The following is a 22301-nucleotide window of genomic DNA, read 5'->3' on the forward strand; positions in this document are numbered from 1 at the left end:
AATTATTCATAAGTTGAGGAGGAATACATTTGTCACTTGGGGTCTTTTTGAGGACTTTTAAAATTTTAAAACAGCAGAGGTGTTTAATTTGTTTGATGTCTCATTGTGTTTTAGATATTGTCAAAGGGGAATTTTGATGGGTAGCATCAAAAGGGCCTTAGAAATAGTGTTTCCAGCTTCTTCATAGAATGAAATCTGAAGGTAACAGTTGCTAAACACTGAATGCTGGTATGTGTTGATGATCATTTAACTTCTCAATGTGTGTGTGTGTGTGTGTTTTTCTTATATAGGTACTTTTTGATACTCAAGCTCCATTAAATGCCATCAATAAGCTCCCCACTGTGCCAATGTTAGGCCTGACACAACGAACTAATACTGCCTACCAGTGCTTCTCAATTCTGCCTCAGTCATCTACTCATATCAGGCTGGCTTTTAGGAATATGTATTGTATTGATATATACTGCCGGAGTAGGGGCGTTGTGGCAATACGTGATGGAGCCTACAGTCTTTTTGACAACAGTAAAATAGTTGAAGGTTTTTATCCAGCACCAGGACTGAAGGTAATAGTCTTAAGTATTCTAGCAATATTAAATATGTGAGGAAACATTAAAATATATCCTGAAATATTCCTTTGCACAGGAAAAGCATTTCAGTTTTTTTTTAAAAAAAGGAAAAAATTATTCCATCTGCTTCATCTACTCTGAATTCATTCTAAAAACATAGATTATAGGAATTTTGTTAAATTACATGTGTCTGCTTGGATTTTGTGGCAACCTTTGTCTTTTAGAAATACTTTCTTTTTTAAAAATAAGATGACAAAAAAATATGTCCTTAATTTTTCTTCCATCTGATTAGGAAATGGTATTGAAAAGAATGGTGCTGCCCATTAGAATACTTCAGAAGGTATTAAAGCCAGGAAAGTCGATTTTATTTAGTATGAGTTTAATTCAATTTAGCAAGTCTTTAACTAAGTACTTATTATGTGCTAATTGTAGTAGTTCCATTGCAGCATAACAGTGGATAGAGAGCTAACCTTAGGAAGATCTAGATTTTCTAATTGTACCTTTGACATCTACTAGCTGTCTGACTGGACAAGTCACTTAACTTTCAGTGCTTTTCCGTAACTAAAACTGTTTAAGAGAAAAAAAACAGCCTGCATTGGTAGAGGGGGTTCCCTCATTTTGGGTCTCCCTATGTCTTTGAAGTCATGAGTCAGACCCTATCTCTATCCTGTTTATTAGGTATTAAGGCTACAAAGACAAAAAAAAAAAAAAAAAAAGTTCCTGCTATCAAGGAAATTTACTTTCTCCTGGAAAAAGTTTATTGAAATTCATTTTTGTCCTATTTGAATCCTCATCCTACTTGGGGCATCAGAAAAGATGCTACAAACCTTGGAAGTCATGCCCAGTGTAGTCTGCAGTCAGGAAAACTTTTCCATCTCCTAGTTCTCATCAGGCCAATTATGATGGGAAAAGAAGAGGAGGAACTTGGTACCTAACAATGTTGTTCCATACTCCCTCTGTTGTATACTTCCAAGTTTAAAAAAGAAAGAATTTTTAAAGTTGCTCATAGGTTCATATAAGGGCTAGAAAGGTTTTTAAAGATCATTTAATCCAACCATTTTACAGATTAGGCAATTTAGGCCTACCTAAACCCCAGCCTAGGGAATACTTAGATATGTTATGTGACTTGCCCAAGGATAACTAGCTTAATTAGTAACAAATGATTTGTGGGCTAGGCCTAGGAGTTTTTCAGGTCTTAATACTTAAATACTTAAATTGTCAAAATAATTGTTTTCATTTCTGAACAAGAATGAAAACATTTGTCTGATTGTACTATGAGCAAGAGGGAAGATATTTGTCTGATTGTACTAACATACACTTAAAAGCTTTCTAATCAGAATGCTTTTTGGTGGTCATTTGATAAGGTATGGTCATTTGATAAGGTACTTATTCTGTAGATTTTGACTTTTGCCACCGATCCTGAGGGTATTTGTTTTAGGGGTGAATTTGATGTAAGAAAGATTTCCCTTTTGGGGCCATGAGAGTCTCTGTTGGCTGATTTTTAGATATTTTTAAAATAAATTAAAAACATTTTAAATAGTGTATTCATTCTGTAAACAGTGCATTTCTGTGTATCTACAGACATTCCTGAACATGTTTGTTGATAGCAATCAAGATGCTCGAAGACGATCTGTAAATGAAGATGACAACCCCCCATCTCCAATAGGGGGTGATATGATGGATTCTTTATTATCACAGCTACAGCCCCAAGCACCCCCCCAACAACAGGTAAGCATGCTAACAGCTTAAGAATATTATCATATAACATATAATCTATTTTTTTCCCTAAACCAGTTTTATTTGAATAGGAGCTTAAATGAATCACATTTACCAAAAAAAAAAAAAAAAAAAAGGCTGTCACCTTGTATGGAATTGGCTCACCATATAAGAATAAATGACAAGTTCTATATCAGTATATCAGTTTGAAATTTTTCCTCCCATCAGAAATTTGTTTCAGGTATATAGGTGACTTAATGGTATAGTATTTTCTCCTTGTAGATCCCACAGGCAGGATAACTAATTTTTATGTCTGGTCAGAAAATCTTGACCTTATTGCAGAATCAGGAATCAAATGCCCAGCCATCTTACCAGAAGAGAAACTATGCTTGACAGGTGCAATTCATAGAGGATTTCTCAGTTTCCAGGTGGTCCTTTTATGATATATCCAGGCATTGGTTACCTTGCCCTTCCTATTCTTCTCACCCTAAGTTGAAGACTACTCAAAGACAAAATGTTTTCTTACACTCACATAGAACAGGGAATTCTGTGGAGGAATTTCAGACAGTTTCTAGTACTAATGATCTAAGATGCTGGGGCCCTAGAAGCACCAGATTATTGTTGATTTAGCTGGGTCCTATTGGGTACCCACATTGCATTACCTGTAATTAAATAATGGGCCTAGATATCATGCCCTTTTTCCATTTATGATGTTGGGCAAAACATAACTCTATGTCAGTATTTCTGCTTTTAAAATGGTGGCACTAGAGGGACCTCTAAAATCCTTTTGAGCTCTATACCATATGATCTCAGATGAAATAGCAGAACCCCACATCATAATGCGACCATTTATACAGCCTTTTGAAGTTTGCAGAGCATGTTACAAGCAATTTGATCCACAAAAAACCCAAGAGGTAGGTGTTTTTTTTTTAATCTATCACAATATTTATATTTATATCTGTTTCACAACTAAGCAAACTGAAGGAGGCAAAAGCTGGAGTTTAACTCAGGTCTTCCTGACTTGAGACCCATTGTACTATTTCCTACCCTACCAGTGTTCTCCTGTGGCTAAATTATAACATGCTTCAGTGAGCTAAAAATATTTAAAACCAATGAACTTCAAGCTGGTTGTCCTTAGCCAACCCAATCTTGATTAGAAATTGATATATGTCTTCCTGCTGGTTACCCTAATTTCTTTTTTCCCTACACACTTTCCTAAAGAGTCTTATTAAATTTTCTTTGTTGAATTCTTACATGAATATTATATTCAGTCCCAGCAGGAAGCAGGACATTACTGTTATGAGCATCAGTCAGTTAATAAGCATAACAATAAATGCTTATTAAGTGCCTCCTGTATACCTGGCATTGTGCTAAGAACAACTTGTCCCAAGTTGTTTAATGGGGGGAGTGACATGCAAATAAATGAACAAACAGACTATATACAGGATAAGTTAAAAATAATCATCACAGGAAGTCATTTAGAAATAAAAGCTTTTCTGTAGAAGATGGAATTTTTATTGGGACTTGGAGGCCAAGAAGTGGAAAGTCAGAGCACAAGCATTTTAAATGCCGAGTCCAAAAAAAAAAAAAGTGTTTTGGTCAAAGAATAGAAAGATAGCGTGGAATTGAACTAGTTCACGAAGGGCCAACATGGGAAAGGAAGAAAATATTATCTAGTAGGCCAGCAAAGAATTCACAAGAGTGTAATTACTAGATAGTTGCCACATAATGTGATTCATTTACTTCTGTGGAAAAGTCACAAGTCCAGATCCTACACTTACTCTGTAAAATAACAATTAGGTTTTTTGTTGTTGTTGTTGTTGTTGTTGTTGTTGTTTATTTGTTTTTAAAGAAAAGGAACCAGAGGGAGTTATGTAATTTCAGGCCAGAGCATTAGATGTTTGAGGAGTAGAGGGTTAAAAAAAAATGTTTTGGGAATGTGTTAAATTATCTTAATTTGAAGCAGCATCGTTAAGCAGTGCAAGGATTAGGTTGGAAAGGGGTGTAGGAGGTGGGGAAGTCTCTGTTGTACTTGGGATGGTAGGCATCATAGCCATATAAGACTCAAATTTTATAAATAGACTTCATAATAATGATGTATAGGAGGACTATCCTTTACTCCCATTTAATAAGGAAGATTTTTTTTTAAATAGAAAGCTGTTTACAAATCTGAAAGGAAATTTTTGAGTACTCATTCATTTGGAGTTAATGTTTATTAATTGTATTTCATATTAGTGTGTGTTTTCACTTTTATTTTTAAACTTTTAGCCATTTCCAAAGCAACCAGGGTCATCAGGAGCTTATCCTCTTACTTCACCACCTACATCTTATCATAATACCGTCAATCAGTCTCCTTCTATGATGCACACACAGTCGCCAGGTAAAATATCATTCATTGTATTACGTTTAGCTTTCAAGTAACATTAGAAGCAATCAATGTATTGGTAAGCAATAAACTAGATTTTGGTGTTATTTGCCCTAGTCATGTAAAAGTTACTTTTCATCCAAAGTTTTCCTCCTGCTGATTTATCTGTTCTCTTTGTCTGCATTACTTTTTTTAAACTCTATTGTTTATTTTTTTATTATATGAATATTTAAAATTATATATAATGATCTTCCACAAACTGTCATTTGTGACAATTAATCTTCTCTACCAAGTTGCAAGGCATCAGATTCCAGCGGTGGACAGGTAGCCAAACAACCAGTTTGGGATGAGTTTTTTGTTTTGTTTTGTTTTTTCCCCCATCAGAAAGCTTGGCTATGAAGCATGTGGTTTGTTTTTTGTTTTTTGTTGTTGTTTTTTTTTTTGTTTTGTTTTGTTTTGTTTTGTTTTGTTTCGTTTTGTTTTGTTTTCCTTACCATAGACATTCAGTAGTCTAAATCACAATCTAGATCTGTGGAGCAAGTAGCTACACTGATAACAATGATACATTTCTTTAATTATTGAAATATGTACAGTATAATGAAAGCTGCTCAATGATTACATCTCTCTTGATTAGGAAATCTGCATGCTGCCAGTTCACCTAGTGGTGCTTTGAGAGCTCCATCACCAGCATCATTTGTTCCAACTCCTCCCCCTTCCTCACATGGAATCTCTATAGGACCAGGGGCCAGCTTTGCCAGTCCACATGGTAAGTTTTCACATAGAAATCAATGATAAGACTGAAAGATTTTTCTGAAATAAGACATTTAGGAAATTCAGACTAATAAAGCCAAAAAAGAATTAAACTTGGAATATTTGTAGGAGACAATTTCTGGTCCCTTTTTAAAAATTTTCTTTTATTTAAAAATATGTACAAAAACATCTATAAACTCAGCCAATGTATACATTTGTTTAGTTTGATCATTTATTTGTAACAAGGGAGGGCTTTTATTTTGTGGTAAAGAGTTGTAGGAAAGGTGGAAGCAGAGGGTTAATGACAATGATACCCAAAAAAAAGAGAATTTAAAGAGCAACCATAAAACATTTATGAAATATTCAAAAGAGAGTCAAAGGAAATTGAGGCAACAGACTTGTAGTGCAGAATTGGTTCTGCCATGTTAAATTTAATTTATACTTTTGAAAAATAAAAAGTTATAATGTATTTCAGATCTGTGATTTCACAGAAGCCTTTTTTTTCATTTCTTAAGGAAATGTTCATATTTGTTGGTGTTTGTCAAGTTCATAATAAGAAAAAGTTACAAACGTATCAAGAAAAAAATGATTAAATAAGTCCATATCCTTCAAAAAGATGTCGCCTTTCACAGCATCATAAATCTAATCACATTAGCAAATTGAATATTTGTCAAATGAAGAAAATCGTAGTCATCCTTTTTTCAGCTTTGTCAGCCTTACCTTGGAATAATAAAACATATCCATAACAGATATGTCTTGAATATATACCTTGGATAGAGGCTTAATTTTAGCTGATTAGTCATCATTTATTGAGCACTTGCTATATGTATAATATGCTATGTAACCTTCAACAAATCATTTAGATTCAATTTTGGCCAAGCTTAGTTGTATGGATAAAAAGACCTTTATCTTAAAGCACCTTATAAATTGTACTAGGTGGTGTGGAGGATAGAAAATAATGTAAAATGAGGTCCCTAGTCCCTTGGAGCCTTTAGCATGCTCTTTGGGTCTAGTGAGTTAATTGAATAAGGCATTGGTATTATTGCATAAAGTATTTGTTTAGGTGAATTGTACCCTTTTTCAGTCTTTATGAAGATGGTGATATCAGATGTTACTCTACCTGGTTAATTACACATTAGATTCTGAAGTGGCAGGCTAGGATATAGTCTTCAGTTAAAAATGTCTTTAAAGGAAAAAAATCCAATTGGGTAGCATTAATATCTTTGCTCTGAAAAGAAACATTAAAGTTCATTATTGTGTTGAAACAGGAATAGATTTCATTTTTAACCTTTGGTTTGAATACTTTCTCACTATATTTGAAATAAATAATGAAAAATTTGCAACTTATATAGGTACCATTGATCCTAGTTCACCATATACTATGGTGTCACCAAGTGGAAGAGCAGGAAATTGGCCAGGGTCTCCTCAACTGTCTGGTCCCTCACCAGCAACACGAATGCCTGGAATGTCACCAGCCAATCCATCTCTACATTCTCCTATTCCAGATGCTTCTCATTCCCCTCGGGCTGGAACAAGTAAATCTCATAACCTTATTTTGTATAGATTAGTGCCTTGTGTTAATATTATTTTCTTTGCTCTCATAATAACTGACTATATTATGTTCACATTTAAAAGAATTTAAATATAATGACAGAAGCTCATTAATCTTAACCTATGTAGTAGCTTTTTAATAAAGGATTTAGGATAAATCATTTTTAAGTCATTTTATATTCAACTGAAAATTTAAAGAATAAAAACTTGAAATATTTGTAGGGGAAAAAAAGAAATCAGTAATATCTGATAACCAACCCTAAAAGACCAATTAATTCATCCATACTCTTTTGGGGGGGGGGGCATTTTTCAATTGTTTCTGACTTTTGTGATTCATTTGAGGTTTTCTTGGCAAAAATATTAGAGTGGTTTGTCATTTCCTTCTTCAGCTCATTTTACAGGTGAAATAAGTAGGTCCAACAGGGTTATGACTTGCCCAGGGTCACATAACTAGTGTCAGAAGCCAGATTTAAACTCAGGTACCAGGCCCAGCATTCTAGGCACTATAGACCTAACTGGCCATCCATGCTTTTTAGGAGACAGGTTTTCAGAAGTTTTTCCAAAAGTTCATCACTTGATTGGCTAAATTTTCCTTAAATGAGATGGATCTTTGTGACTTTGGACAGGTCACTTCTCTCTGAGCCTTGGTTTGCTCATCTATAAAATAAGGGAATCAAATGAAATGTCTGAGGTCCCTTCTGTCCCTAAGAGTTTTATGAGCCTTTGCACTTATCTTTAAGTTTATACTGACTGTAATCAGTTTGAAATCTATTTAATGCTGTGTTTGAAATATTCAAGAGTACGATTTACACATTTTAGTGTTGTAAGCCCATCTTTTGAAATAGATTACTGAGTAATAACCCTTTTCTCATAGAATAGATTAACAAAAGTAGCTATTATCAACAGTACTTTGTGGCCTTTTTTAAATTCAATAAAATAAAAAAAAATGATTTGAATTTTAAAATTGTTTTTATAATTCTAGAGTTTTTTGGTTTTAGCATGTTCTAACTTTTCAGATTTGCTGCCATATTGAATCCTATCTAATGAATGCCTTAAGTGTACAGAATGGGTTATTCAATTAAAAAAAACCAAACAAACATTTTTTCAGATAGGAAGGATTGTAAAGTTGAAAATAGAGAAAAATAAAATTGTCATTGAAAATTGAAATTAGCAAGGTTTTTTTCTTTCTTCCCCTCCTCTCCCCCCCAAAAAAGGTTCTCAAGCAATGCCAACCAACATGCCTCCACCTCGTAAACTACCTCAACGCTCTTGGGCTGCATCCATACCTACCATCCTCACTCACAGTGCCTTGAATGTTTTACTTTTACCTTCTCCTACTCCGGGACTTGTACCTGGCCTGGCTGGTAGTTACCTTTGCTCCCCACTTGAGCGATTCCTTGGATCAGTTATTATGAGACGACATCTTCAAAGGATTATTCAACAAGAAACGGTATTTGATACTTTATATATAATTTTACAAGTAAAAGGAATTATTCTAAATTATAGAATGTGGGTTTTTCCTTCTCATGGCAAAATTAAAATGATTTCTCTAATTACTAAGCTAGTCAGATTCAAGGACTCTTCCCTTAATATTAGCATTATAAATAGGTTTAATTTATGTTGTGATTTCTGATGTGATGGTGATCTGTTTATCCAATCGACTGATTTCTTTCTTAGAAGTTCCCTGAAACCTTGATGATTCTACTTCCACATTCCACTTAGGTCTGACAACATAGTCCTTGTTGAAGGGCATTGGTACCCTGGCACAAGCACAGAAGCCAGGGTCTCCAGGTCTAAGACCCTTTTCTTCTCCTGTCAACACCTTTTCAGATCTCTTCGTGATGTGATGGTGTTGTGCTTTAGCATCTTATAGTTCCTCTGTGACAGATGTCATCTTCAAGCTGAAGAAGTACTTAACTAGACTTCCCTATAGATTCTGCCATTAAGTTTGATTAAAACAAGAGTATTTGCTTTTTTGAAGACTTTCAATATTCTAACAATCTATATATCTGCTTTTAAAATCAAATAAGTAATGTCATCTAAAATTGATAGTTCTTTTTACATATTTAAATATGCTTGGGGAATGGTTATCAGGCAGTTTTGATTGTAAAACTTTCAAATAAAAAATGTGATTAAATTTATGTGACATTTGTGATCCAGTTATAAATATTATTGTTTATTTAAGTTTCAAAGCAAATAAACATAGTGAGTTTTAAAATGACTGTCATTTAATTATAACTTTTTTAGTCATAACCATTCACATTTTTAAAATGTTTTATGAAAAAATTAAGATGTTTAAGTAGATTTTTGGCTGTTTAGAAGTATTAGTAACTGCTTATCAACTTTCTTGTTTTGAATTATTCACTTCTCCTGTAGTCTCAAATATATTAATATTTGTGTAAATTGTTTTTGTTTTGTAGCTACAGCTAATAAACTCCAATGAACCTGGAGTAATAATGTTTAAGACTGATGCCCTTAAGTGCAGAGTTGCCCTCAGTCCCAAGACCAACCAGACTCTTCAGCTAAAAGTAACACCTGAAAATGCAGGACAGTGGAAACCAGATGAACTTCAAGTTTTGGAGAAATTCTTTGAAACAAGGGTATGTATTTAGTTTTAGTAAGTTAAACATTTCTAAAAATGAAATGTGAAGTCATGTTTGTAAGGAAAAAATAATTGCTTCTCTTAATTCTTTAGGTTGCAGGACCACCATTTAAAGCCAATACACTAATAGCGTTCACCAAGCTATTAGGTGCTCCAACACATATCCTCAGGGACTGCGTGCACATCATGAAACTAGAGCTGGTGAGTTGTAAGGAAAGAAGCAAGATCTGTTAGTGGTGATTGAGTACATCCACATATGCATATATATGCACATACATGCATATATGTGTGTGTGTGTGTATATATATATATATATATATATATATATATATATATATATATATATATATATATATATAAACAAAAGTATGACTTGAATAAAAATAGTAAGTCTATCTTCTATTTCTGTGATTATTCATTTACCTTTTTGCCTCCTTTTTTTTTTTTTTTTTTTTTTTGCTAAGGCCATTGGTGTTAAGTGACTTGCCCAGGGTCACACAGCTAGGAAGTGTTAAGTGTCCGAGGCCAGATTTGAACTCAAGTCCTCCTGACTTCAGGGCTGGTGCTCTATCCACTGCACCACCTACCTGTCCCTTCTTTTCTTTTTTACTTAGAGGTATTTTACAACTACAAATAGGAATGGGGATCATTCAGCTAAATTGCCTTTATTATGAACCTAGTTAGCTTATAATTTCTTCATTAATGGTGATAACCCAGTTGCCTGTGAGAAGTTATTTAGAAAATACCATGGAGGACATGCATAATTATAATTGGAAATAAGCCAGCCAAGTAGTGAGAATTCAAGACAGTAGATGGAGAATGCAAACACTGTATTGGTACCCTTAAAATAACCAAAGAAATTGTTGGATGAGTTTTTAGTGCTTTTATATAAATAATATCTCATATTGCAGTATTAGAGAGGCTAGAGGGGTTGTGTTACCTATATTAGATAGGAAGCAGCTATGAGAATGTGATCATCGATTTATATATCTAAGAGCATTTTCAAAAAACCTTTGATTCAGAGTTCCATGTGACAAATTATTAATCTTAAATGTTTTGAATCACAATAGGATACTTGACATAAAGATGGGAAACAGAAGTTTAGCCAGATCAACATGCAATATAAATGTCTGTTATTAAAAACTTAAAAGAAGTGAATATACAACAAATTAAAGCAACCACCATTTAGAATAGTAGAAAGAAAACTACAGCCAGAGTTGCTTCTAAGAAAGTGGTATAGGCTGAAGAGATAATTACCTTAAATAAAACTTTAACAGACTGAAGAATGTTGGACCTCAGAGAATCTATTTTTTTTTTTTTTTTTTTTGCAATTGGGGTTAAGTGACTTGCTCCTTAAAACCAGGAAGTTTTAAGTGTCTGAGATCAAATTTGAACTCGGGTCCTCCTGACTTCAGGGCTAGTGCTCTATCTGCTCAAAATAACCTACCTTTCTAAGCCCATGTTTTTTGTGAGGGTTAGAGAGGGAATCATAGACTAGGTGGGGCATCAGTTTGATCAATCACTTTTTGTTTAAATTGGTAAAGAAAAACAACTTTCTCTAGTAGAGCTTTTACAGTTTTAGAGCAGTTAGTAGCTCTCTTGCTCTCTTGAGATAGTGAATCACATCTTAAGTTGCACTGACCGAGTTTTCAGAGTAGTTTGTTGGATCTCCTAATCAAGATGAATTATCTAGTTTACTGGAGAAGATTTTATTTCTATTCAGGGAGTAGATAAGATAGTTATATATAAATCCATAATTAAGTTCTTAAATTATAAATTCATCAAAATATAGGATATAATTGATATTTTTGTGATCTTGTAGTAACACATGTTCAGACTAAAAGATTAGAGCATATTATGCCAAATTGAGCTACCATTTAACATAGCCTTATCAATTATTTTCTTTTTATTTCTAAATATAGTTCCCTGATCAAGCTACACAATTGAAATGGAATGTGCAATTCTGTCTTACCATTCCTCCCAGTGCACCACCTATTGCACCTCCCGGGACACCTGCTGTAGTACTCAAATCCAAAATGCTGTTTTTTGTAAGTATTATCCAGTATCACAGTTAAAAGTGATTTAGAGATAAATGAGGTCTTTTTATGGTGACTGAGTTTGTATCCCTTATGTAAATAATCAAATATTGCCAAACTATAGGCCTCGTTTTTAGTACTTTGAAAGCTTGAATTTCATGGGTCAATTCCAAATTATTCAGTCAGTAGACTATATTTTAGATATTCTGTTTCCTCACCTTGACCTATTCAACTTTTGCAGTCTGTCTTGTATCTCCGTAGCTTTGAAGTCCATGAATCTCCATGGTATTGAAATCATTTTCTAACATCATGATTTTCTTATTTCCAAGTAACACTCTTCAAATTACACTCTATTCCTTGCGCATTCAGCTTTTCACTTGGTTTACACTTTTTTCCCCCTAGTTTCGTCCCAAAACATCTAGACCTGTATTTCCAGATGCCTCATGTATAACTCCACCAAAATACCCTGGCAGCTCAAAATAGTAGTTTTACTTGTCTTAGAGTTAGATTTTAAGTTCCTTTAGAGCACTTATGATCTATATGTCTTTTTTATCCCCAGTGCCTCTCAATGAATGTTAGAATGGACCAATAGAAATTAGCTGTCTTGAAATAGTTAATTTAGACATTACCTCTCTAAAGCAATTATTTTAAGTTTACCTTGCAAAAAAAGTAAAGAATTGAAGTTTATAAACAGTATCTCATTTTTTATATATAATATAGTAAATATAGTTTTATATATAATAATAGTAACTTTCTTAAATTAATATACTTTCTTTTATCTTTTTAAACATTTTAATTCTTTCTTTTGTGTGTGTTGTATTGCTTACAGCTTCAGCTAACTCAGAAAACATCAGTACCTCCCCAGGAACCTGTTAGCATTATTGTTCCAATTATTTATGATATGGCTTCAGGTACAACACAACAGGCAGACATTCCCCGACAGCAGAATTCTTCTGTTGCTGCACCCATGATGGTTAGCAACATACTAAAGAGGTTTGCTGAGATGAATCCACCTCGACAAGGTACATGACCAGTAGATGGTATTTTGTTACATGGGTCTTAAGATTCTGATGAGAAAGCGCCCACCTCCTCACTTCTCTTTGTTGTGACCCCCCTTAATGTCTCCTTTCACTTTATCTCCTTCTTCACTTGTTATTTTTGTTCATTTCTCTGCTGCCAAGACTTTATTTTTGTTCATGATTTAATAATGGGACTGTCCCCATTGCTACTACCAGAAAGTTATATGTATAGCACGTGTTGCCAGAGGATTGTAGTTAGGACAACAAAGTTTTCCATTAGCCCTGCTTCTCCCAGCATTGATACTTACTCTGTAACTCACAAAGTTGAAGTGCATGTTTCTTTATCATATTTCATGGCTGATGAATAAGAAATTAATAGAATTATCTTTAAAAGTTCTGTATATTCATATGTTTTGTGAAGAATAAAAACTGATACAACTAGCATCACTGCTGTATGGGCTTCTTATGTAAGTGTCAGGTTGGGTGCAAGTGAACATTTTCACCAAGTGCTCAGTGAAGCTCTCAAACCTAACCTTTTCAAGGAAATCAGAATGTTATTAAATGTCAAACCCCTTTAATTTTTATTTTACATGGTTAGCATTCAATTTAAAATTTTTGACTTCTGGCAGTGTTAAATTTTGTTTTAAAAAAATTTTTTTAATTCAAAAGGGGGAACTTTCCTCCATTTGACTCATCCCAAAGAAGACTTTCTTTAATCTGAATAAGATAGCAATTTACATTTTGAAATGAAGTGAAATTATTCTCCAAAAAGATTTCATTCAATGTATTCTTAAAGTTTCTTATCAAAAATTCTCTAGGACTAAGAATCATAGAAGAAATTATACTTAGCAGGTTGTTTGTTTTGTTTTTGTTTTGTTTTTTTTCTCACATGATGGAAAATTGTGGTTTCCCATATTATTCATGCTCATAAATTAAGGGATTGAAAAAAAAGTACTTTTTTTTTAAATTTCAGAAGTAACCACAGTAGTCTCTTCTTACCTCTTAAGTTTTAACTGAATTACAACTTAAAAGAAATACAGTAGCAGTAGGGAGGGTTATGCTTTGTTTATTGCAATACTTCCTCAACTTTCATATTGCTATCTTCATTTCTTCCTTTGGCTTCTCACCTCTTTGGGCGAAAAGTAAAATTCTTCAAGAATCAAGGTTGAATACTATCAAATCTAACAATCTTCATTTTTCACAGGTTGAGTGGCATTATATTTTGTAAAATTTAAAATTATACTTTCTTGGGGAAGTAGGGGGAATGATTTCAGACTGTATTAACCAAGTAGACTTTTTCACCTAGAGTGATGAATTTTCAATGAACTACAAAAAATTATATACTAGGAATCATGAAAATAAATGGAAGCTAGAAAGTTTTTTGGAGTTTAGAATTACTTGCATTATTCTGGAGGGAAATTTTTAAATATATAATTTAGTTAAGCTCTCACATTCCAGTTTCCTTTATCTATCTAGTTTTCTATTTCTATGGGTTAAAGATTAAATGAAAAGTAACCAAAAATCATTGTCTTAGTAGGACAATTAACAATAGCTAATGTTTGATTCCAATTTCTTCCAGGGTGCTATGTGTGTTTAATATAGACTATTCTGTGTAAGTAGTTGCACTCTTTAACTGTTCATATATATAATCATATATAAGTGATCAGATTAAGAACAGGGAGAAACTGTCAGTTTGTTTTGTTTGGCCAGAGCAAGTCATGTAGGAGGGGGGTAGCATGCAGAAAGACATTAAACAACACATCCCAACCTCAAAACTTTTCTTATATTTGCATTCTTGGTTAAAATCCCTTCTCAGAAGTTTTTGATGGATATAACACTTTTCCTGAAGAAATCTCAGTTTTGATTAAAAAAAAAAAAAGATTTCACTTAGTAGAAAATCTTTAAAGTTCTATCTTTAAAGTTACTCTGAGAGGATAACCATTTACCTAAATTTTTATTGAAAACCCTGGTAGATTTCCTAGATAATGCTGATAGGGTTTTAATGAAAATTTTGTTGTATAGATAAAAGTTAATCAACACTTTTATTTGCTAGGTTCAAAGGCTAGAAACGAATATGGCCTTAAAATCTAACTTCTATTAATGCTTAGTCGAGGCAAAGGTTTTACTATGGAAAATTTTCAGTTTTGACATTATTGAGTACCCTTTTAAACTAAAACCCTGGATTTGAATTAGCTAGAAATTTCTTCTAAATTCCAAGTATTACCTTATAGCTGATAACCTATAAAGTTAAGTTTTTTAATTTTCCAATTTTTGTTACTGCTTACAAGTTAAACACTAACCCCACCATCAGTTGTGTTAAGATCCTCTTTCCTATGTTGCGAATAGCTAATTAACATTTTTCTCTGTTACAGGTGAATGCACAATATTCCCAGCTGTTCGTGATTTAATGGCTAATCTTACACTGCCCCCTGGTGGGCGTCCATAGACACTATTGTTTTTAAACAAGGCTGAAAAATGAAACAAAACAACAAAAAAAAAATCAAAAGCCTTCAGTTTAAAAAAGGAAAAGGACATTTTGACATGATTTGTTGCTTTTTTTTTTTTTTTAAAGAGATAAATATACTAAACTGGCAAAAAAAAAACTTTCAGGGATGCACTTCTTTCATCACAATGCGCATCAACCTTTTTGTACAGTGATCTTGTATAGTGTGTTTAAATGGGACACATTTCAAACTAGATTTAGGTCAGTGTCAGCTTGCCAGTAATAGATTTAATATTCTGTTTTATACTACAAAAATTATGAAAAATGCCAAACTTGTTTATTTAATTGTTTTCTTATGTTTTGGGTGTAATAGTCCTTTTTTTTTTCCTTTCTTTTTTTTTTTAAAAGGCAGGTCTGTCATTTTGAATACTGTAAAACTGTGATAAACTTTATATTGAAGCTGTATTTTAATATGACCGCTTTGAATCCTTACATGAAAATGTTCTGGGGTTTGTTATAAACATATCCCAAGGAAGCAATATTTAATAAAACTAGGTTAAAAAAAAGTATAATAGTACTAATGTGTGTGTATAAACTCTATATAAACTCAGTTCCTCCCCTGACCTTTAACTTGGTGGGAGCATTCATTTGCAATAATATATCTGACTGAAAGTTGACTACAAATACTTGATTGTATACTTTGAAGTTGAGCCAGTTTCCTTTTCTTTAAACCATCATAGCTTTTCTTAGTTTGTCTTCACCAAATCATGGCTCTTTTTTTGTAGGGTTTGAGTGGGTAAAACACATATTGTGATTGCTACATATGACCATGGTTTATAATTATTGTAGTAATATTTTTCATCCATTGAGAAAATGGAAAATTTCCCATTGGATAAAATTAGTTCCCAAGATATTTTGCCATGCATCAGTGGGAAATACTCTGTTTCTAAAATCTTCAAGAAATAGCACTAAGATGTTGCAGCCTTGAAAGAAATTTCCTTTATTTCACTCAGACAACCCCACTTGAATCCATTTGTGCCGTTATCATGATATGGTAGTGAGTATCTAGTTATTTATTTTTTTGACTCACTTGAGAATTTATCTGAAAGGAGGGAGAACTTCTGGTGATTTGACATTAGGAAAACTTAGAAATGGTATTATGCTGAATTAACTAATCAACATAAGATTTTCCTGTACATTTAATAATGTCTAATTCTGTTTTTTAAATTACATAGGTTGATTGGGCTTCCATCGCTACTAAATACCCAAATTCCAGCATGCTACCTGTTGTGACTCACATTTCATGAAAATTATAGTTCCCATCAGTTTATTCTCACTCTTTTTGATCTCCATTAAGTTCTAAATCAGATTCAAGACTTTTCCTTTGTCTTCCTTCTAAGGCTTCTTTTACTTTCGCCTCCTGATATTGCTGTGCTTCTCACCCAACCTTGAGACTATTATGGAACCTTCTCCTGGTGACTTATATTTTCCTTTTTTTAATTCTTCTTTTAACTTCATTTTCCTTCGATTTTCTCTCATCTTTAAAATGGTGGTAACATCAGTTTGAGGATGCAGGATACAAACATTGATTTAATTTTTGTTCTATTGGGTTTAATATTAAACGTACAATTCCATAAATACAAGGAGGTTTGGGATTGGGGATTTTTGTTAGATTTTTTAATTTTGTGACTTCTAACAGTATTATTTTTATTATGTTGGGTACTTATAAAAATGTTATTTTTTTAAATACATGATTTTGAAAAGCCTTATTTAGATCATTCTTAAATGTGATGTTACCATATCGATATGCCATGGTTGTTTTTTTGGTTTTGGTTTTGGTTTTGTTTTTTTACAGTGCAGCAATCTGATTTTATAGTGTAAATCAAAGGACAATTTACTTCACAAAAGTTTCCTTTACAGTAAACTTTGCTGGAATCCATCTCTTCCAATGAGGGATACTTACAAAATAAAAGCTCAAATTTAGGCTTCTAAAGTTGGTGATGAGAAAACACAGGATATCCTGAGTTTTTTGCTCCTGCCGAGTGTCAAGAGTGGCAGCAGCCAGCATGGACTTTACTGATGATAGATAGACATTGGGGTGATGACTGCCTTCAGCTTTAATTGAGATTCACTTATGATGCAATTTTAATACTATCTAAACAACACTGAGCAAAAATGGTACCATAATTTTTAGAGAACTAACATTTATGAATTTATTTTTGCTGAAAATGCTTTGGAGAGGAGCCTGGTTTATTTTAGGTGCATTATAACTTCCTTGAAATAATTTTTTAAATTCTCATAACTAAAATGTTACTGCTTTTTTTTTAATGTCTGCTAAAATTTTAGGAAGAATTTTAATATTTTAAGAAAATCATATGATGAGCGACCTTTAATAGAGGCTGAACTCTGCTTAACAGCTCCTGAGCCAAATAAGGGCATAAACATAAATATCTGTTGAGCAGCCATTTAAATTTTTTTGTGTGATTGAATTAAATCCTTAGTATTCATTGCATTTAGCATTGAATTTAATGCAGTTAAAGCAGTGGCAAGGAAATTTTAGTAATAGAAAATTCACTTGTTATCTTAAGTAGGTAATAGAAAGTATTTTGTGAATGTAGCTTCTTAATGGGACCATGCCGAATTCTAGTATGACTCATATCCTAGATCATAGATTTAGAATGAAAAAGTACCATAGATGCCTTCTAATCTAGCTCACTCATTTTGCTTATGAGGAAATTGAGGCACAGAAAGATGAAGGAGCTTGCCAGAGGTCAAGTAGAGGTAAGTGGTAGAGGTAAAATTTAACTAGGGCCCTCTGACAATAACAATACTTAGCTTAATATGGATCTTCAGATGCCCATTTATACTCTCATCAGTAGTTATGAAGCTAAAGGTGAAGAATACTAATTATATATATTATGTCTTAATACATAGTTAGATATAGGTAAATTATATTTCTAAGCTTAGTATTGGCTATATTGATGCTAATAAAAATAAATTTGACTAGCTTGAGGATGGTTATCAAGATCAAATTATAATGTGTTCTGTAAAACTTTAAATTTAAAGTTTTGTCTATACTTATTAGTTATTATGTCTCTACAATAGATATAATAACCAAAAGAATTTCCCTTTCAGTATTCAAATTTACAAATTGAGACATTATTGAAATCCACTGTTGTACATGACAGAAGAGAACCAGTTAATATGAATTCTATAAGGGGGTTTATGGCTAGTTGGCCAAATTGCAGATTAATACAGCCACTACAACAGTCAAGGCACAGTTGTGAGACTGTAACAAATGAGTTTTTTCCTGGGCTATGCTTGATTTTAAAGTGTCTTAAGAATTCAAAGAATTACTCAGAATTCAAGGAGCTGTCAACCAAAAAAAAGGAGCCACGTAGTGAGCCCCTCCTATTTAGTTGGAGTCAAAAGAAGGAACAAAGGCTTGCAACATTTTTCTATGTTTTTAAGTACCCATAGTATTCTTCATATGAAAAGCATAAATCTGTGCCCCACAAACATGGAATACAGTGGGAAAAGATACCAAAGTGAAAATTGTTCCCTATAAATTCCTTTCCCTGTGTTCCAAGATCCCCCACCCATTTTCATTTATTAGAGAAGGGATAGCATGCATAGATTTTATATGAAAACATTCAGAGTGGATTTAATATGAGGTGGCACAGTGGATAGAATATTAAGACGACATCTTCCTGGGTTCAATCTCATCTTGGGTAATGCTAGCTGTACGATCTGGAAAAATCACTTAACTCTGCCTCAGTTTCCTCAACTATAAGATAAGCTGGAGAAAGAAATTGCAAACCACTTCAGTATCTTTGCCAAGAAGACCAAATGGGGTTACAAAGAGACTCAACTGAAAAACAACTGAACAACAAAATCAAGATTCTATAGGTGGTGATATTTCTGGAAGTTTTCTGTGAAGTACCTCTGTGCCACTTAAGTTGATTTAAAAAATTCATAAGAATGTCTAGCCTAGGAAAAGTACACATAAAAGTATTCGACTCAATATATGTATCTCTTTAAAATAAGAGCCATATAATGACAACAGAATATTTCTGGACCGTCTCAGGTGGTCATAAGTAAAAAGACAAAAATTGTTTTTAAAAATAGAGAACTCACAGGTGCCTGGGGCCACTTGGTATTTCTAAGAACAGGGCAAAGTATGCCTTTTTCCTCAACAATCCAGTAAGGCATCAAGAGAATAAGTTTCTCTTACACAAGATCAAGCTGGTTGTCCTCTGGGAGCTGAAATGTCTACTATGTTCAAGGCATTCTGTCTTCAAAGTACTTAGGCAGAAATACAACATGAATATAGATATGTAAAACCAGATAATTTGAGGGGGAGAAAGCACAACTTGGGGGGTTGTGGGGATTAAGAAAGGCTGCTCAGAAGGAGTGGCACCTAAGCTAAATTTTGAAGAGAGCATACAAGTGGAGGGGCTTCCAGAAAGAATTCTGAGATTCTTTAAAGAGACTAAATGGGAAGTGTGGAGAGCAGGTAGTTGCAAGAAGTAGAATGAAAGTTTAAAGTGGATAACGTTGAATAATGTTGGATTAATCAGCACAGAGCTTTAAATGCCAGTTGGAGGATTTTAACCTAGAGATAACATGGAGCCACTTCAGGTTTTTGAGTCAGACCTGTACTTAGGACAATTATTTTGGCACTTATATAGCAGACTGAAAGTAGGCCAACATTGGCAGAAGTAGGTAGATAGGAGCATTGAAATAGCATTGATAAATAATGAATCTCTACACTGGCCACATTATAGAGATTATGCAAGAAGATAAATGACCAGATTGGGTAACTAATCAAATTTTGGAGGGGTTTATAAAATCTAATTCTGGGTATCAAACAGAAAAGGCTATAAGGAGCCAGGTTTAGGAGGAAAAATATGAGTTCTAATTACAACATATATTTTAGATGCCAACAAGACACCCAGGTAGAAACATCCAGAAGATATGATGCTGTTTAACCGGAGTTCTGACAAAAATGGAGCTGAATATATAAATTTGGAGTCATCTGCAGTCACAATTGAAATATGATGAAATCACCAAGAGAGAAGAGTTTCCAGGAATGATGTCTTTTTTTTTTTTTTTTATGCAAGAAATCATTTATTATATCCAATTGGAATTTATAAAAGGGAAACATTCAACATTAGGGAAAAAAATCAACATAATCATATTAAAAATCAAAAATCATATAATCTCAAAGGCACAAAAAGCCCTTTGGCAAAATAAAGTACTCTTTTATGCTAAAAACAAAAACCCTACAAAATACAAATGTAGAGGTCCTTTTAATTTTACTTTTATTAATTTTATAATAACTTTTTTTTTTGACCATACATATGCACAGGTAATTTTTTACATTATTCCTTGCATTCATTTCTATTCTGAATTTTCCCCTCCTTTCCTCCACCCCTTCCCCTAGATGGTAGGCAGTCCCATACATGTTAAATATGTTATAGTATATCCTAGATATAATATATTTGTGCAGAACCAAATTTCTTGTTGCACAAGAAGAATTGGATTCAGAAGATAAAAATAACGGGAAGAAAAAAATGGCAAACACTTTACACTCATTTCCCAGTGTTCCTTCTCTGGGTGTAGCTGACTCTGTCCTTCATTGATCAATTGGAACTGAATTAGATCTTCTCTTTGTTGAAGATAGAATGATCATGTCTTGATAGATTGATGGATGATCTAACAAAGGACTCGGGATCTACTGAGACTAGGATTAGACAAAGCCAGGGATCTAGGGAAATGGGTTTAAGTCAGAAGTAAGAGAAGAGTGTAGCACATGGCTTCTAAAGAGTATTTGAAATAGAGGATCTAGTAGATTGTAAACACTAAACCTTTAGAGAAAAATTATTCCCCAGATATATATTGCCTGGTCTCATACATAGGACACATAATTCCCTGATGTTCTTTCATTACTGAGATAAGTGCTGTGATTTCAGCCTACTAGGGCTTCAAGTGATGCCAATTTGCTTTACTTTTTTTGGAAGCCTATCTATATGTGTGTGTGTATGTGTCTATATATTTATGCATTTCTCTTTATATATGTGTGTGTGTGTGTGTGTGTTTCTTTTCATGCATTTCTTTCTCCTATGACTTCTCCGTTTTTGCTGCTCTTGGTGTGTAGGCATTTACAATGTCCTCTCCCCTCTGTTTCTAATTTGGTGTACACTTTGAAAATCGACAAAAGAGGCTCTAAATGAGGGGGCTGTCCACAAGTGAAAATACACGTTTTTCTACAGGGTCTTTATGAAATTTACTTTTAAAAGTGTGTTTTTAATAAAACATTTACTATCCATGTCATCTTGGCAAGTCACGAATCAGCCTCAGAATCAGACTTGTAGAAGTCTATGGAAGGAATTTTTGAGAGCATCTAATCAAATTCTCTTGTTTGTTTTACAGATAACATGTCTTAAGATGTTTTCTGCCTTTATTTCTTCTCTAATATGGGGATAATACTTGTGCAATCTTACAAGTGAGCAAACGAGCTCCTGTAAGAAGTGCAGTATGATAGAGATAACTATAAGTAGAGTAGCTAAATTGAGGGGTAGTCTGGAAGTGTCTTTTATTGTTTTCTGGTTCTTTATTTTCTATCAGATAGAAGGAAGCAAGACTGTATCCAATGGGAGAAGAAAGATACATCAGCTTGAAAACCATTAATAATTTCAGGGTGTTGGCAGTAGTGTTGAAGAAAAGTAGCTATTAGAACAGCCATCTACCTGAATGAAGTCCTCAGAGAGAGATTCTGTGTCTCAGAGATGTGGGTAAGATTTGGAGAGGTTGGTCAGAAGGAAGTGGGTATTAGAAACCAGAGTAGCTTTGTATACTACAATTATTTAGTATCCAATTGTCCTTTGTCGTGGGATTTTGGAAATACTTCGGAAAATACATGCAAAATCTTCATATATCCAGGATTAAGGATTTATGAGTCAAACATTGGGCTTGAAGCTGGAGATACAAAAGAACTATTGGTTTCGAATTAAGCCTTTTCAAATCACATTTAACAAGAGGCTGTACAGACTCCCGCCCCCAGGTTGTTCTTTCACTAAAACCATCATCTCAGTTACCGTTCATTCGTTCCCAACTTTGTGATCCCATTTAAGGCTTTCTTGGCAGATTCTGAGTGATTTGCCATTTCGTTCTCCAAGCTCATCTTTATAGATGATAAACCGAGACACTTGCCCAGGGTCTTATAGTTAGTAAAAGGCCAGATTAGAATCCGG

General features: G+C 33.5%; 1 protein-coding gene across 1 annotated transcript in view; it reads left to right on the forward strand.

The window, feature by feature from the left end:
• The window catches only part of MED14 (mediator complex subunit 14), a 59719-nt gene extending 44002 nt beyond the window's left edge, over positions 1-15717 (forward strand). Inside the window, exons 21-31 of the mRNA XM_074300822.1 lie at positions 291-560; positions 2145-2291; positions 4548-4659; positions 5279-5410; positions 6747-6929; positions 8160-8395; positions 9366-9545; positions 9641-9748; positions 11470-11595; positions 12413-12605; positions 14975-15717. Of these exons, the coding sequence (XP_074156923.1) occupies positions 291-560; positions 2145-2291; positions 4548-4659; positions 5279-5410; positions 6747-6929; positions 8160-8395; positions 9366-9545; positions 9641-9748; positions 11470-11595; positions 12413-12605; positions 14975-15048 (1761 nt within the window). The 3' untranslated portion in view covers positions 15049-15717. The remainder of the gene's footprint in view (positions 1-290; positions 561-2144; positions 2292-4547; positions 4660-5278; positions 5411-6746; positions 6930-8159; positions 8396-9365; positions 9546-9640; positions 9749-11469; positions 11596-12412; positions 12606-14974) is intronic.
• The last annotated feature ends 6584 nt before the right edge of the window (positions 15718-22301 follow it).

The sequence above is a fragment of the Sminthopsis crassicaudata genome, chromosome 3 (assembly GCF_048593235.1).
Source record: "Sminthopsis crassicaudata isolate SCR6 chromosome 3, ASM4859323v1, whole genome shotgun sequence".
Classification (NCBI taxonomy): domain Eukaryota; kingdom Metazoa; phylum Chordata; class Mammalia; order Dasyuromorphia; family Dasyuridae; genus Sminthopsis; species Sminthopsis crassicaudata.